A 17,669-nucleotide genomic window follows, 5' to 3' on the forward strand; every position below is an offset into this window, starting at 1 on the left:
TGGCAAAAGAGGTTGAAAAATCTAAAAAAGTGAGTTTTAATAAAATAGGGAGCAAGCCACATGTGCTACATTTCTGTGTTACAGAGACACCCAGTAATAGTAGCCATAAGGTGACATGTCTGTCTGTCTATCTGTAGCAGGTGTTGTTGCTATCAACATCTAATCTTTTATTCATAAGAAATCCCTTAACCCAATTATCCACTTATAGTCCACCTCCCTACACCAAAATGTCCACTCATAGCCTCTCCCTACACCACCTCTCCAATTATAGGTCCTCCCTACACCTAATAAAAGGCCCTCCCTACACCCAGCTCTCCAATTATAGGTCCTTCCTATATCTAACTTTCCATTCATAAGCCCTCCCTACACCCAGCTGTCCATTCATAGGCCCTCCTGACAATTAACTCTCCACTCATAGGCCCTCTCTACACTCAGCTCTCCGATTATAGGTCCTTCCTATACCTAACTTTGCATTCATAGGCCCTCTCTACACCCAACTCTCCATTCATAAGCCCTCCCTATACCTAATACTCCATTCACAGTTCCTCCCTACACCCAACTCTCCATTCATCAGTCCTTACTACATCCAACTCTCCATTAATTGTTAAGTTTAAATACTGCTTAACTTCTCTGTGTGTTCCATACTGTTTACATACAAACATGGGTTATAGGAATCTTATAACTGCAGTCTCAATTGTGCCACTAAGAGACACCATACTTGTTGTCAGCAGTCATATGCAAAACAAGCAGTGCCAAAAGTAAACCTTTTATGCCATTGCTCATTTCCCATAACTTCCAGTTGCCTATCTGTTGATCCACTGGTTTCAACACGTTCGGAGTCACAGTTCTGGCAAAGGTTTTGCAGATCCATAAATTGAGAAGTGCTTAATTGCTTACTTGACTTCAGGTCATTGAAGCAGCAACATCAGTGTGATAGATAGGCAGCTGGTATTTTCAGAAAGAAAGTTCAATCACTGGCAGCCTCCATATTTACTCCCTTTAAAACTGAAGTTTAATCTTTTTATCTTTTGCCTTCCCTGGTTATTCCCTCTCCTTGATCAACATGCTAATGAAATTTAGTAATAAAACCTTTCTGTTCATTACATATCTTATTTCAGACTACGTGACATCATCACTGGGTATCTATGCAATACAGGCAGATCAGGGCTGGTGAGAGAGGCCAGCAGGGTGCTGTACATAGCTTCCTAAAAAACATCACTGCACCCAGCCTTAGTACTCCTCTCAAGGGCACACAGTGCTGTTGCTAGAAGTGGGCTGGCTCTTACTGTGCACGTGAAATTAGAGTAAAGCTGGGTTCACACTTGGGCGTTCATAATATGCGCGTTTGATGCGCGTTTCGGGCCGCAAGTTATTACCGCGATTTGCGGTCAACGAAAAGCGTGACAAACGTGCATTTACGAGGGCTATCCAGCTGTATCCTAATGGATACGCGCGGAAAATATGCCCCAAAAGAAGCTCCTGTACTTCTTTGGGCGTAGGGCGTTTTTCTACGCGCTGAAATACGCCCAAGTGGGAACCATGCCCATAGGAAATAATGGGATTTCACTTGCTGGGCATTTTATAGCGCGTCGATCAGCGCTGTAAAACGCCCAGGTGTGAACCAGGCATAAAGGTGGCCGTACATTATGAATTTTGTTTGAAATGTTTCGTTTCTGGGACGAACCCTCGTTCCATTATACCTAGACTTCCCCATCAAGCATAGTCAATTGTCGATTTTGGAAATCATTCCTTTGCCAATTTTGGACAAACAGCGGAAAAAATAATAATTTTGTCCATGTGCTGTGCTGTGTTCTTGCAAAGATTTTTGCCGAACAAAAACCCCACTGATTTATTGATTTTCGTTCGGTCAGAAATGTTTTTTCCAACCTGACTGAACCAAAATTTTCGATCACAATATCTAAAACAAAAATCGGTGATGTGCCATCAACTGTTCGATATTTGTTTGTGCAGTGTACGGGCACTTTAAGCAATTTCAGTCCAGGAGAGGAACCAGTACAACTGTGCAAGACTGAAGGTAAGGCCGGAGTTCAGCTTGAATGATACAGAAGTAGGGTTTTCCAGTGCCATTGGGTAAAACCTATTCAGCATGGAAGACAAACGTAATTTATTACCACTCTTCTAAAATATCCTAAAGCTTTTATAATTGCAAAAAAGAAGAACATCCTAAGAAAAAGCAGGCAGGCAGTCACACTGCATTACCAGATGTGCTGCGGATGTGAAGCCCCGGGGAAAATTAAAAAAAATAAATCAGAATTCATTAATTAATAGCCTCACATATATACCTTCGAACATTCTGAGAAAGAAAATAGGGTTGTACACTGCACAAAGCACACATTACTAGTGTCTTTTCTCACTACTACTAGTATTCAAAATTAGCTATGCAGTGATTTACAGGCTGGACAGAAAGTCCAGCACTACATAAACCCTTATATAGGGAAACATACCTATACCAGCCATTCCCTACCAGGGTTTCATGTAACCCAGGGTTCCTCCAGAGATTGCTACGGGTTCCTTGAGCTAAGGCTGGCTGACCTCCCATCTGTTGGTGCCTGCATAGTTTGGGCTCAAATGCCACTTGGCAGATCCAGTGGCATGACACCAGTGAACTTCTTAGTTGTCTGTAAGGGTGGCATGCTGACCACCACTGTAAGGGACATTCTTCCCACAGATAACCACTGTAAGAGACATTCTTCCCATTATCCATCAATGTAAAGGACATTCTTCCCAGTTACCACCACTGTAAGGGACATTCTTCCTGCTGACCACTAATCTAAGGGTCAGCTTTCACACTGACCACCAATGTAAGAAACATTATTCCCATTATCCATCAATGTAAGGGATATTCTTCCCACTGACCACCACTGTAAAGGTAGATTATTCCCACTGACCACCACTGTAAAGGTAGATTATTCCCACTAACCATCAATGTTAGGGACATTCTTTCCATTGACCTTCAATATATGTAGCATTCTTCCCTCTAACCATGAATGTAAAAGAACATTCTTCCCACGGACTACCAACGTAAGGGACATTCTTCCCACTGACCACCAATGTAAGGGGCATTCTTACCACAGACCACCACTGTAAGACATTTTTCCCACTGACCACCACTGTAAGGGACATTCTTCCCATTGAACACTTCTGTAAGGGACATTCTTCCCACTGACCACCACTGTAAGACATTTTCCCACTGACCACCACTGTAAGGGACATTCTTCCCACTGACCACCACTGTAATTTTTTTTACCACTGACCACCACTGTAAGACATTTTTCCCACTGACCACCACTGTAAGGGACATTCTTCCCATTGAACACTTCTGTAAGGGACATTCTTCCCACTGACCACCACTGTAAGACATTTTCCCACTGACCACCAATGTAAGGGACATTCTTCCCACTGACCACCAATGTAAGGGACATTCTTCCCACTGACCACCAATGTAAGGGACATTCTTCCCGCTGACCACCAATGTAAGGAGCATTCTTCTCACTGACCACCAATGTCAGGAGCATATATCCCACTGACCCACTGAAATAATTCCCCAAGACATGTAAATTATTTCCAGGGTTCCTCTGAGCTAAAAAGGTTGAAGAAGCCTAAACGGACTTCTGCATTAGATATAAAGGACAAATGTGGAGAAATATGTGCCATGGGGATCTAGCTCCAGAATAGGGAGATTCTCTCGTAGGGACAGTTGGGAGTAAAACACGTGCTCCCCAGCTCCAAATTATAGTAACTCGTCTAGAGTTTAGGCCACGGCGTGGAATAGAGAAGGTGAAATATGATTTTCTGTGCACACCCAGCAGTGCCTATGTGAGTGACAGCTGACTCTCTCTCTCTCTTTGCTCAAGGGCAGCATCCTGATAGAAAGGGAAATGGTGCACCCCTCCCCCTCCTCCCCATTCTCTGACAGGAGAGCCGCTCTCTTTCTTAGGATGCGTTCTCCTGCCGCTTGTATTTTTAGCATCAAGAAACGGGCACAGGAACCTTTCACTGCACACGTAGATGAGAGCACCACCCCCATCTCCCTGCAGGGAAAGGAGGGAGGAGAAGGCAACCCTCCCACAGCTAGAAACCTGAAGACTTTCATTCAGCAGTCAATGCTTTCCCCAAAAATGTCATCATGTACTCATCTCTGCTGTATTGTGGGAGCTTCATACTGTGATATTCCAATGTGCTCGTCACTGGTCTATTATTACATGAACCCTCATCTTATAATTGTGCTACATCTATCACGGATCTATATTTACATGACCCGTCATCCTGTATTTGTCAGACATCTTTTATCACATGACCCGTCATCCTGTATTTGTCAGACATCTTTTATTACATGGCCCTTCATCCTATAACTGTCCTGCTGTATGGGTCACTAATCTATTATTACATAGCCCGCCATCCTGTAACTGTCCTGTATGGGTCACTGAAATATTATTACATGGCCCATAATCCTATAACTGCCCTGCTGTATGGGTCACTGAAATATTATTACATGGCCCATAATCCTATAACTGCCCTGCTGTATGGGTCACTGAAATATTATTACATGGCCCGTCATCCTATAACTGCCCTACTGTATGGGTCACTGAAATATTATTACATGGCCCATAATCCTATAACTGCCCTGCTGTATGGGTCACTGAAATATTATTACATGGCCCGTCATCCTATAACTGCCCTACTGTATGGGTCACTGAAATATTATTACATGGCCCGTCATCCTATAACTGTCCTGCATATTCCTAAAGATTTAAGGACTGCCATCCAAAAGCTGTCCTATAATTGTCCCTTGTGTAATATTACATGACCCCTTATCTTATAATTTTCGTGCATCGATCAGTGATCTATTATTTTGTGACCCATCACCCTATAACTGTCCTTTATTTGTTACTGATCTGTTATTACATGAACACTCATCTCGTAATTGTATGTCAGTCTGTGATTGATCTATAATCACATGACCCTCCACCCCACCCCATCCTATTACTGTCCTGTATTAATCAGTGATCTATTATCACATGATCTTTCACCCCATCCCATCCTATTACTCTCCTGTATGGGTCACTGATCTATTATTACATGACCCACCACCCCACTTCATATTATTACTGTCCTGTATTGATCAGTGATCTATTATCACATGACCCTCCACCCCACTCCATCTTTTTACTCTCCTGTATTGGTCACTGATCTATTATTACATGACCCTCCACCCTACTTCATTCTATAACTGTCCTGTATGGGTCACTGATTTATTATCACATGCCCTTACAACGCTCCCCATCCTATAACTGTTCTGTATCATTCATTGATCTATTATTACACGATGGCACCTCATCCTATAGCTGCCCTGTATCTATTCCTGATCTTTTATTACATGACCTCTTCTGCTATATGTATCACTAATTATAAGATTTTTGTACTTGTTGTAAAATCCATTTCTTGGAGTTCATTAAGGAAGACAGGATCAGAAGCAATTCAGAGACAGCTGTGTTATACTGCTGCCTACAGGAGGAATTAGACACTGGCAAACAAAAACAGTTGTTATCCAATCAGGTTTAACCCCTTCTACTCACTCCCTGCTTCAGTCTGCAGAAAAACAATATTAGAAGTAGATGTCAAACACAGTGGGGTAGGACCTCTATCCCTTTAGGAACGCCAAGAAATGGATTTTGCAGCATGCATAAAAATCCTGTTTTCCTTCTCATTCATTAACGTACACAGAGTCAGAAGTAATTCAGAGACAACTAGAATGAAAGCATTCCAAGTGAGGGGTGTGCAATAGCAACAAAAATCCTAACAAGCCCACAAAACAACAGTGTAACAATTGGGGGCAGCTTGCAGCTCAGAGCTGTCTGAAGGACCTTACATCCCAAGCTGGCGTCAGCTGAGTCCTGAGCATCCACATGGTAAAACTTAGAGATGATGAAATGTAAATGAAATGTATGAACAAGGACCAGGTGGCGGCCTTGCAAATCTGGTAAACAGATGCCTGATGTTGAAAAGCCCAAGAAGAACTAACAGACCTAGAGGAGTGCACCTTGACAGGAAACGGTGTGCACCTTGACAGGAAAAGGTGGTACCTTGTCTTAAAGCTGGAAGCTTGGAATGATGATCTGTCGGAGCCAAGAGAAATGTTGTAACGAGAATCAGAAAGGCCCCTATATTTAGGATTTGGGTTTTAACAGCCAAGCTGTCAAAGCTGGTGACCATGAAGCGGGGTGGTAAAACATTTCTTCCTGTAGGCAGCAGTATAACCCAGTTGGTTTTGAATAACTTCTGACCTTGTGTCCCTTAATAAATGAGAAAGACATTTTATTATCCCCGATCTATTATTACATGACCCCCTTGTCCCATAACTGTCCTGTATCTGTCACTGAATGATTTACTATTACACAACCTATTAACCCATATTTATCGCTATTATTATTATTATTATCACTGTTCTATTATTATATGCGCAATCATCTTATAACTGACTTATTTCTATTATTTATTGATCATACTCCTGCCATGTATCTATTGTTAGATTTTAGAGCCCAATTGCTCACTACAGTTTTGCATGTATGCATTATATTTTAAAATATTTCCTCATGCTTTAACATTCTTGATTCGTTTTTGGCTGAATTACTTACCTAGAACTACAAATGCTCTCTAACCTATCATAAGGTAGAGGTTTAAGAACACGTCTTACCAACCTGTATGTTGTATAGTATGTAGGGTAGCTGTGCCTTTCACCTGCGTTCTTCTCTTTGCAGAGTAATGATGTGTTTGGCAGTGCCTGGAACTGGCTGTACTTTATTCCCCTTATCATCATTGGCTCCTTCTTTATGCTTAACCTAGTTCTGGGTGTCCTTTCTGGGTAAGTAGAGATAGAACTGAAGGAAAACATTTGACTAACCCTTTACATTTAAAGGCTTGTGTGTTTTTGTAGTCTTCATTGTCTATGTTTAATGGTAAAGTGCATTTTTTGGGAAAACAAATAAAAATAAATGCACACTTCTTCATAAAAGAAAAAAAATTAGCATTATTTGTTTTGTTTTTTTGCATTGGAGCTTGGGTGCAATGCTCTGGGTCCTGCAGATTCTCCCTCCCATCCATATCCGTACAGGTACCTACAATCAGGGACATGGACGGCAGGAAGAATGAACGGACTACAAATGCGTTGACATCACCGCACTCGTATTCCATTGAGAACTACAAGCACCTCAGTGCTGAGCCTCAGTGCTGAGCCGAAGTGACACCCAAAGCGGGGCAAAAGGCCTGCCGAAGCCAACCGATCTCCAGGCAAATGATCTCACAGCTCGTTCCGGCCAGTTGTAATTACATATCAGCGTCCCCAAATGACCTGGGGATGCTGATCTGTCATTAAACAATAACAAATGGGCGGAGGCAACCGTGACATCACGGCCGGCTCCGCCCAGCTGTTATTCATTAGCCAGGACCTGCTAGAAGACTCTGGCAGGTGCCAGCCAATAGGAAACAGTTGGGCGGAGCTAACTGTCACTGCTAGCTCCACCCAATTGGTTTTCTTTTGCCGGCATCTTAGCCAGCGTTTTTAAAAATTATTTTTAATTTTTCTTATGTTTTTCTTTTCTTAAAACTATTGCAATTCTTTTTTAATTTTCCTATTTTGTAAAATGTTTAAAATTATTTTTCAATTTAATGTTTTCTTTTCTTTTATTCATTTCACTCTTTTTCTATTCTGCTCGGTACCTCAGAGGTTCTTTTCTGCTCGGTACCTCAAAGGTACCGAGCAGAATAGCCGAGTGGAATGCAGCTCGGCGGCATTCGGCTATTCACTCACTGCCATTCGGCCCCTATGAGAATAGGGGTGAACGACAGCGAGTGAGCTGCCGGAGCTTCGTGCCAGCTGATCCAGATGTTGGAGTCGAACTCCTTCTGCACTTCGGCACAGCTGAACATCCGTATAGCAATTCAAAAGTGTGATTCGGCCTGTCCATTTTCAGCAGAATGGGGAATAGGATTTTGCAAGGTTATGTTGCAGTTTATTTGTTACCACTGCAGCTTATATTGTGCATTGCGATGTGTTATGTGTGTTGAGGTGGCCTTCAAAAAAAATTGCAACGCACATCGGTGCGCTGCGGTAAAGTGTCCGTTACCGCTCTCCTTACTGCCGTGCACTGCGCGTGTGCACAAGTAAAAACTCTGCATCCTTCACATCCGTCAGTCAAATCCAAACCTGCGCTGCAAAGTGAATGTCGGGAAATGACAGCACAGAGCTGGCTGGCGACTGTGGGGAGATGCAAAACAGTTTCTGACTTAAGACGAACAAGGTCAGCCGTGTTTTTCTCCAGGTTTTTTAGAATTGTTGTGCTCACGGAAATCTTTGTGTGCCACAGGGAGTTCGCCAAAGAGAGAGAGCGTGTAGAGAACCGGAGGGCATTCATGAAACTGAGGAGACAGCAGCAGATTGAAAGGGAGTTAAATGGCTACATGGAATGGATATCCAAAGCAGGTGGGTTCAGCGAGGATGTCCCAAGCAACACAATGTAGTAAAGGTGTGCATATACTATATAACTAGACATACTGTATATACAGGTATATATAAAACTATAGAACTATATATATGTGCATATACATATAGACATGCAGATTCAGGAACGGGAGATGAAAAGTAAGTCTGCCATAAAACACACACCAGCCCACAGTCCCGTGTGACAAAACTCTGACAAGCTTGTTAGAACAATAACATTTCTGTCTTGGCACAGCTGCCAGCTGAGTGCCGTTGTGAGCCCCACAGGCAGAATGTAGGCTGCGGTAAAAGTTGATGTTCTTTTTAAAAAAAAAAGAGAGGCTATTTGAGGCTAAGCAGCCCCCGGAGGCTCGCAAATATTTACAGCAGCGTTGTCCCCCTTGGCAAATGCCAGTGCTGCCTGTATGGCCGGCTGCAACCACTACTTCCTTATGTTATAGATGGGTGCAGGTGAATCACGTAACAACTTCTGTCTATCTCTCAAAACCACCAATAACACTTTTGGCAGTCTCCGCACAATCTTAAAGCTGAACTCCGGGTATAAAAACTCTACAAATATACTCTATAATAACCACAAGGACATACATCCACTTTTAGTGCAGCAAATACCTTTACAAACCCAGAAATTACCTTTTTTAAATTAGTAGTGTCATCATCACTGTGCTGTACATGGCCTGTGCAGAGAACAGAGCTGTGGGAGGGGCCCAGCAGGCTCCACCTACTACAGGAAACTACAAGAGGGGCGGGGAAAAGACCAGTCACCCTGATCAAGAAGAGAGAGCAGCAGTCACCGGTCTTTATTACAGGAAGCTCCAAGTTGCACACTGGATGACTGCACAGATTTGGAAGAAATGCACAAAGCTCAGAAGATTCAAGGAGAACACATATACTCTTCTAGGGAATTATTTGCTCATTCCGGAGTTCAGCTTTAACAATGGTGTCATATAGTGGAGGCTGATCTCCTTAAAGGAGAACTATGAGGTGAGTGCTTTTCACTCACCTCATAGTTCTAGCCGACTTGTGACAATGAGACTGTCACAGGTCGGCTCAGTAGATCGGGAGGTGAGCGAACACATACCGGTGTTCGCTCACCTCTCGATCCTGTCACGGCTCTCTGCCGTGACAGGGGAGGGGCTGGATTCCCCCCTCCCCGCTCCGATCCTCCACTGGCGGAACGGACGGGGGAGGGGGCGGGTACAGCCGGCTCTGTCTGTAGATAGGCAGAGCCAGCTGTCGGTCACGCAGCTGGGCGGATCCAGGCATAATTGTCGGGATTCGCTTCAGCTGTGGCGTCTCAGTATACCGTGAGCTACAGCTCGCGGTATACTGAGCCTAGGGTGACGGGATGACGCTAATTTGTGTCCTCCAGTTACCCTCAGGAAAACTATGGGGAAAAGCCCTAACCCCATAGTTCTCCTTTAATTATGGAAAATGAGCACATGGCTGCCCTAGTAATGACCAGAATATTTATCTATTAAAAAGTGGAGCTCATAACAGTGGCATTTATCTGTTACAAAGTGGAGCGGGGCGAACCCACTTGCTGACTGGTCAAAAATGTAAATACTAGTGCAGGGTAGTGTTAGGCCCGGTGAAGACCTACGCGATCCGGGATTGCGCGTCCCGGGATCGTGCAGTCCTGCACAATGCAGGCCACGATTGCGGCGCGGCTCCATTGATTTCAATGGAGTGACATCCGTGCTGCAAGCGCAAGTACCTTTTTTTTGCAATACACGACGCGCGGCTTGTAACCAGGGTAGTTGCGCTAGGATATATTTACAGAAATTAACCAGCTGCAGCAATATCTATCAACGTGATCAAGTGTAAGCCGGGGTGCTGCGCTTGGTTGTGTGTGCTTCACCTTTTAATTGGTCTTAAGTTGTGTGGAAATGTGAAAATATCACAAACTAAATACAGTGCCAGTGATCAAATCCTAATTGCGGCTGTATACTGAAAATACAAGTCGAAAAAAGGAAGGTAAATGTGTTCGTGAATAAAAATAGGTGGAGCACACACAACCAAGCGCAGCACCCCGGCTTACACACGACGCGCGGCTGTTTTAGACGCAATTGTGTTCGGAAGCACGGGGGCGGAATCGTGGCGTAAAATAATGGAACCCACAGCGCGATCGGTGCACACCTAAGCGACTCCTGACCGTGCGGCAATCCGCGTGGAAGCGCGCACGATTGCCGCAAGGTGAGGTGTCGCCTAGGTGTGCACCGGCCCTGAGATGCACTAGTAGATTTAGTTGCGATTTTTTTTCCTTTTGGGATAAAGGTTTAATATTAATGAATAAAAGCTGACCATTGTAAGCACCCAAACAGCTCTGAGCAAGGAGATACCGAAACCAAGCTATCACCACTCATGATATGTGGAGAACATCTACAATATTTTCTGCTGTATTAAGGTTAGGCCTTAATTTACCATGATGCACAGTAGCTATGGGCCTACAGGTTGCAAAAGCAAAATGGCGGCCTCTCCAACAGTTACTGTGTCCCTACGTTTTTTCCCAGGTCTCGGCATTCATCTCCTATAAGATTATATACACATTGTCTCCATATTCTGAGCTAGGTTAGGACCAGTCTAACAAAGAGGTGACCCTAGCAGAATGGTGTTGCCTTGGACATCAAAATGCGGCTGAGGAAATCTGGTCCTGATTATTATTATACAGGATTTATAGAGCGCTAGCAGTTTGCGCAGCGCTTTACAATATCAGGAAGACATTACAATCACAATACAATTCAAGACAAGATGGTTAGGAGGACCGTGCCATGAGAACTTACAATCTAAAAGGTGTAGTTGATGACATATTTGGTTAATATGAACAACAATCCTATTTTTCTTTGCTGTTTGTTTATCAAGCATTCGTAAACAGGGCCAGTCTGCCCATTGTGGAAATTTATGATGCATGGCCTGGAAGCTTGTTTCTGTGTAATGATGGCTTAGGCTTTTTTTTCTGCTTATTCCATAGAACGGAACTGCTTATATGCTTTTCCATCGTGCCAAAACAGTCTGTGGTGCCCCCTCCTGGGGATTCTTAGAACACGCCGAAGACAAGATCATAATCAGCTGAATGTTATTGGCAGCTCCCACCATAGGACAGGCATCAGCAATCAATATCACTCACACATGTTTAACCTTAGATAAACCACGCACAGCTAAAGATTGAGGAGCGGCCAACTATTATTTTGTATCCATAAAAGGTTTTTATTACATACTCAAAGCAGTCCTTTTGGACACATTTTTTTAACATTAAAGCAAACCCTGTCTCGAGAGAAATATTTACACTGCCATTGCTGACCTCCATCTGAATATACTAGCTGCCTGGCTTTCACGTTGATCCCTTGATTTACTGGCCTGTGAACAATTACGCAGCAAGTGATTTAAGAACTTCCAATCTGTATACTTGCTTTGGATCAGCAACGAGGAAGGTATTCGAGCCAGAGGATCAGCATTATCAGAAGGAGGCTAAAGGTGCCCATACACCTTACGATTATCGGACGAAACTTTTTGTCCGATGATCGAACCGTCGTACGATTTTCGTACGACTGCCTCATCCTGCCCCGATTATCGAAAGGTTCAATCAGCGCTAGTTAAAAAAAACCATCTGGACGACTTGCGGTAATTGACCGCAATAATTTTCGTTTGTGCTTGCGCAGTGTTAATCGTACGACTTTTGACGGACGGAAACGCCACCAACCATGCGAACATCGTACAATCGACCAAAGTTTTCAAACATGCTTGACCGTCAAAAGTCGTACGATTGTACAGTACTATCGGTCGGGCACTCTATTCACACGTTACGATTGTCGTACGAAAAGTCGATCGCATACGATTATCGTACGATAATCGTAAGGTGTATGGGCACCTTTACAGTGCCAGCCTATGTATTTCTCAAATTGCTGAGCTGACTACAGAACAATATTATATACTTACAAAGCTTTCACAATTAAAACGATCCACACAGTAATGGACTCCAATAGGGCTGCAACAACTAATCGATTAAATTGCTAATAATCGTAATAATCGATTATGAGAATAGTTGTCAACTATGGGAGAGAAAGATTGATTTCTTTTTTAATACATCCAATCGATTATTCAAAAAAAAATCAGGCAACTAATTGATTATTACAATAATCGTTAGCTGCAGCCCTAGACTCTGAAATAACTAGTGTGTTGGATGTCCCCCACCTTGGGCTGTGGTTGTTGACATTCTTTTAGTTCCACCACATACTGGCCATTCAATTAACCCCCCCCCTCCACACACACACACACAATTAGCCCTTATACTTGTATTCTAAGATTTTTAAAAACCCTGTCTTAGCAATACCAGCCTAATAGAGCTGTCTCCTTATATCTTACTCGGTGATGGAATTTCCCTGATGTGTCAAGAACTGGACAAAAAAAGGCCCACAAGTCCTCCACCTCTAACAAATTCTAACCAGCTGGTACCATGTTGCTTCCAGAATAAACAAATACTGTCCTTCTATACCAGTCATTTACTGGTAAAACATTAAATCCGAGGGCACAATGTTCATTATTTGTTGCCTTCGTCTGCTCCTGTTTTTATTAGATTCCATATAGAATATTGCTGAGGTCAGTAGGCAACAACTACCCAAGGACACAAATGTCTTCCTCCTTCGTCATAATGATATTCCTCAAAAACCTATTAAAAAATCGTCCTGTTTCATCCGATTGCTGGTACATGTACTTCTATATCCCTCTTCAGGAGTTGTGTTGAACCACCTCCTACTTCTTCTTGGTTCTCCGTAGTGAACAATATAAAAATTTGAAATATCTCATATCTTCCCTCAAAAGACCAGTCTAAAAAAAGTGCTCTTTTGTAATACAAGTTCCTTCTAAAGTACTTTGTGGTTTTGAGCGTTTTTACATGAACTCTACTCGCCGGTTTGTTCGCCTTGTCCCCTATTCCTGTCTGGCTCATCCCTGAAGCTCCAGGTGCTTCAGGGATGCCCCAGACCTAACCCACACTCTTGTATTTCTACCTTCTTCTTTCCTTTCCCTTCCCAACCCCCCTTTTTTAATTCTTCTCTTACTTTGTTTTCCTGTTTCTAATGTATGTTCTCATGTAGCCGTTACCCATGGGACCTAACACAGCAGGCACATTGTTCTTCAGTGTTGCTCCATGCTGTGCTTTGGGACAACAGTGCTTTCTTTACCTTCTTGCTGTCTTATAATGCCTTGGTATATTTTAGTCTTCGTCACGTTCTTATTTTTTTAACAGGAAAGTTTTTATTAGGTTTTGCATAGTTAACGGTCATTTTCTTATTAGATGTTTTGCTACATTTCTTTATAGTATCTTTCAGATTGTAAGCCCTCAGGGGCAGGGCCCTCCTTACCATCCTGTCTTGAATTGTATTATGATTGGAATGTCTTCCTTATATTGTAAAGCGCTGCGCAAACTGTTGGCGCCGTATAAATCCTGTATAATAATAATATTGTATCTACTGAGGTTAAAAAAACAAAATATGCACAACTAGCCTGGTTTAACTCCCAATAGCTTTCCAATTGGCAGCTGCTTTTGGTAATCCCTGCCTCATTCTGGGTCCAAAAATAGTAACTATTTCTAGGTTTGATATATGTCGTGTGTTGCTACACATCTTAGAGGGCAATGCTTGTAAAATTGTGGATTGCAGCCTTTCTATCCGATTTCTAGGCAACACCATTGTGTTCTTACTGCAAGGCCAGTGTTGTGGGCCAGTGCATAGGGCAGCAGGTTTAGAGGGTATGACACCATCATTCATATGTGCCAGGGCAACATGGTGTAGTGTACATTGCTAGGCAGAATACTAATGAAAGGAATCCTTTTAGCTATGCATACACTTTGTTGTACAAAATGTTTGGTGGTGATGGCAACATCGGCACTAAACTTTTTACTGTAAACTCTGTAACAAGGACTAGAGGCCACCACCTAAAATTGGTAGAGAAATGATTTATCCACAAAGGGCGTAGGGGATTCTTCTCAGTCAGAGTGGTTACATTTTGGAACTTGCTGCCACAAGCAGTGGTATCAGCAGAGAGTATTGAATCATTCAAAAATCAATTAGATACCTTCCTCAGAGACCATAACATACAGGTGTACGTGTACACCTAAATACTAGACCATATAGGGACTCTTATATACACGCACGCACAACACACACAAAGGTTGAACTTGATGGACCTGTCTTTTTTTAACCTCAAATACTATGTAACTATGTATACACATATGCCAACTGCGAGCTAGGCTATAGAGTAGGCACGTCTAAAGACATTTTGTAATGTAAGTGTCTGCAGATTTTGTTTTGGGAAATAAACCTGGCAGCGTCCATGATGATCTCATTACAGGTGAAACTTGAATAATTAGAATATCGTGCAAAGTTCATTTATTTCACTAATGCAACTTAAAAGGTGAAACTAATATATGAGATAGACTCATTACATGCAAAGCAAGATAGTTCAAGCCGTGATTTGTCATAATTGTGATGATTATGGCTTATAGCTCATGAAAACCCCAAGAACCCCAAATCCACAACCTCAGAAAATGAGAATATTACATGCAATCAATAAAACAAGGATTGTACATAGAACAATATCGGACCTCTGAAAAGTACAAGCATGCATATGTACTCAGTACTTGGTTTGGGCCCCTTTTGCAGCACTTACTGCAATTACTTTTGCACGATATTCTAATTATTCGAGTTTCACCTGTATATATCCTAAACGACAGCAAGAGAAAGGAAAAATGTGAAAACTTATATTTGTAAAATTGCTTGATTTGCCTGCATAGCTAGTGTGTTATTAGTGCACTTATCCTGTACTATTACTCAGTTTTCCTATTCACTTTTTTTTATGTGTGATTGAATCACGAAGAAGTAATTCTTGCAGAAGATGACAGTGATGTTGAAAGACTTCCATACGATGGTAATTTTGATATATACTTCATTATAATTTTGAATCTTGAAGTCTGCAGTTTTATGCTGATATGTAATTCATGTGGTATTTTAAAGAGTACCTGCCAGCAGTAAAAAGTCATAAACCAATATGCAAATACTCATAAACTTTCGCAAAGGTGCCTACAGACATGGCTGAGCCTAATCGGGGCAAAATTGAGAGGCCAAGATGGATTTTCCTCCTCCATAAAAACAAGTATGCAAGCTTGCCTAATGTAAAAAAATGTTTGTATAAAGATATTTTTTTAAATTGTACAGATGGTATATGCCCAGGCGCTGCTGTGATCTCTGTATATCCTGAAAGCTGTTTTTCAGAGGTCATATACTTTATGGTTCACTTACTCAAGATTTGTGAGTACCAACAGAATTGCACGGCCAACGCTATACATTTACTCATATCCTATATCCTCACACAGGTATAGATAAAGCACTGTTGCAGTCTCAAAGGTACTTCTCCATACCTGAATACCAGCAAAGGTCACGATGAGCCTTTCCCTAAAGTTTGATTTATGTAGCACAGGTCATTTAAATAATTGAGCTTAGGAACTATCAAAATTCTTGTTGTAGAAGATACAAAGTAATGATATCACTAGTACCCAGCAAGTAGACTAAACCACTCCACTGGCCCATGGGATGGCTGATTTACTCTGTGGGTGAGATACTTTTTAAGGCAAATATTTGCATGTCACTCTTGTTCTATCAATTTCAGACATTGGGTGAAGCATTCTCCTTGGCGGGAGCTAGAACCCTTGTGTCCTTAAAGTATACAATAAAAATGTGGGGCATTTAGAAAGCGTTTTCCTTTTCGACATCTCATTTATCCATTACGAAACTGGGGCTATGACATTTCCTAATATACCTGAGCTTTTATAAGTACCTTTTTGTTAGGACATCCTTCCTACATGACACTTCAGCTCTTGAAACTGCCCCTTCTTGTGCCTCGCTATAGGTACATATCTATGACAGACAGCTTGACGGGCCAATAGAAAGGGCACAGGAGAATAAATAGGGTGGGCCTGAACTTGACTTCAGGAGCTGCAGTCAAGATCTAAAGAACAGAGGGTCCTGGATTTCAAGTCCCCTGGGATGCTCTGCAGTGTATGTGGTGGTTTGTGCAGCCATCTTTAGGTGTCTGATTTCCCGATCTGTAGTCATGTAGGTTTGTGACTGTGGCACCTAAAGCTGAGCAATAAATCAATATAACTCCAGCAGATTAGTATTTTAGTAAACGTTGTAGGTTACATTGATAAATTATTTATCTCCAAAGGGGTAGGTCCTATATAATAGATACCTCAGATCTGCCCAATACCCCTCTAACACATGCCTATATTTTAGCAAACCTTATTCCGCTAAGGCTTACCCATTGTAGAGTGCAAAGATGTGTGTTTTTTTATGCTAATATATGAATAGCTTTGAAACGTAAGGGCTCACTTGTAGGGACGGAGTGTTGTTGCCTATTGCAAATAGCCAGATTTTGTTTGTTATTGTCTATGCTAGAAATCCTGAATATCATTTGGAATTACATTAATTGCTATGAGGAGTAGTTTTTATTCATAATGAAGAAACTGAACACTTTGGTGAAAAGAAAACATTCCTTGCCACCAAACTTTTGTACACTGCAAACCTCAGCAGCTCTAAACAAATACTTTCTTCTGCTCTGTATAGGAACCCTGCGGAGACCCACAATCAAGAAAAACAAATTGGAGCTGCTGAATGCTGATGAGGGAGAGGAGCCCATAGGAGATATATCTTCAGTGGGTATGTGTCTGCGCTCCAGCTCACTGCATTCACTACCAGCTAACAGCCTACATATAGTTATCAATAGCTCCTTAAGGCCCCGTTCACACCAGGGCGGTCCGGTCGCGCAGATTTTTCCGCGGCAGTAAAAAACACATTTATTCCTATGGGGCCCGTTCAAACAAACGCGCGTAATCGTGCGTTTCAATACGCCTGCTTCCCAAACTGCTCCCTGAACTACTTTTTCAGTGCTGATCAGCGCGTTTTCAATATAGATTTCAATGCAAACGCGCTAATCAGCAAGTTTTTGGGCGTTTTTAAATGCGTTTCAGTGCTGAAGCGTGACTAAAAACACACAACAATGCTCTTTCATAACATCGCACGGAAACCGCACTGAACCACTACCACCCTGGTGTGAATGGGGCTTAATATATGTGTTACCTATAATAAAGTAGCCTTTTAGT

The 17,669-nt window shown here is 42.3% G+C and overlaps 1 protein-coding gene across 1 annotated transcript in view; it reads left to right on the plus strand.

The window, feature by feature from the left end:
* CACNA1A (calcium voltage-gated channel subunit alpha1 A) overlaps positions 1-17,669 on the plus strand; it is a 217,525-nt gene that overhangs the window by 92,137 nt on the left and 107,719 nt on the right. Inside the window, exons 7-11 of the mRNA XM_018566115.1 lie at positions 6,780-6,883; positions 8,385-8,500; positions 14,259-14,261; positions 15,389-15,439; positions 17,134-17,226. Of these exons, the coding sequence (XP_018421617.1) occupies positions 6,780-6,883; positions 8,385-8,500; positions 14,259-14,261; positions 15,389-15,439; positions 17,134-17,226 (367 nt within the window). The remainder of the gene's footprint in view (positions 1-6,779; positions 6,884-8,384; positions 8,501-14,258; positions 14,262-15,388; positions 15,440-17,133; positions 17,227-17,669) is intronic.

The sequence above is a fragment of the Nanorana parkeri genome, unplaced genomic scaffold, assembly GCF_000935625.1.
Source record: "Nanorana parkeri isolate BGI_ZX_2015 unplaced genomic scaffold, ASM93562v1 scaffold920, whole genome shotgun sequence".
Taxonomy (NCBI): domain Eukaryota; kingdom Metazoa; phylum Chordata; class Amphibia; order Anura; family Dicroglossidae; genus Nanorana; species Nanorana parkeri.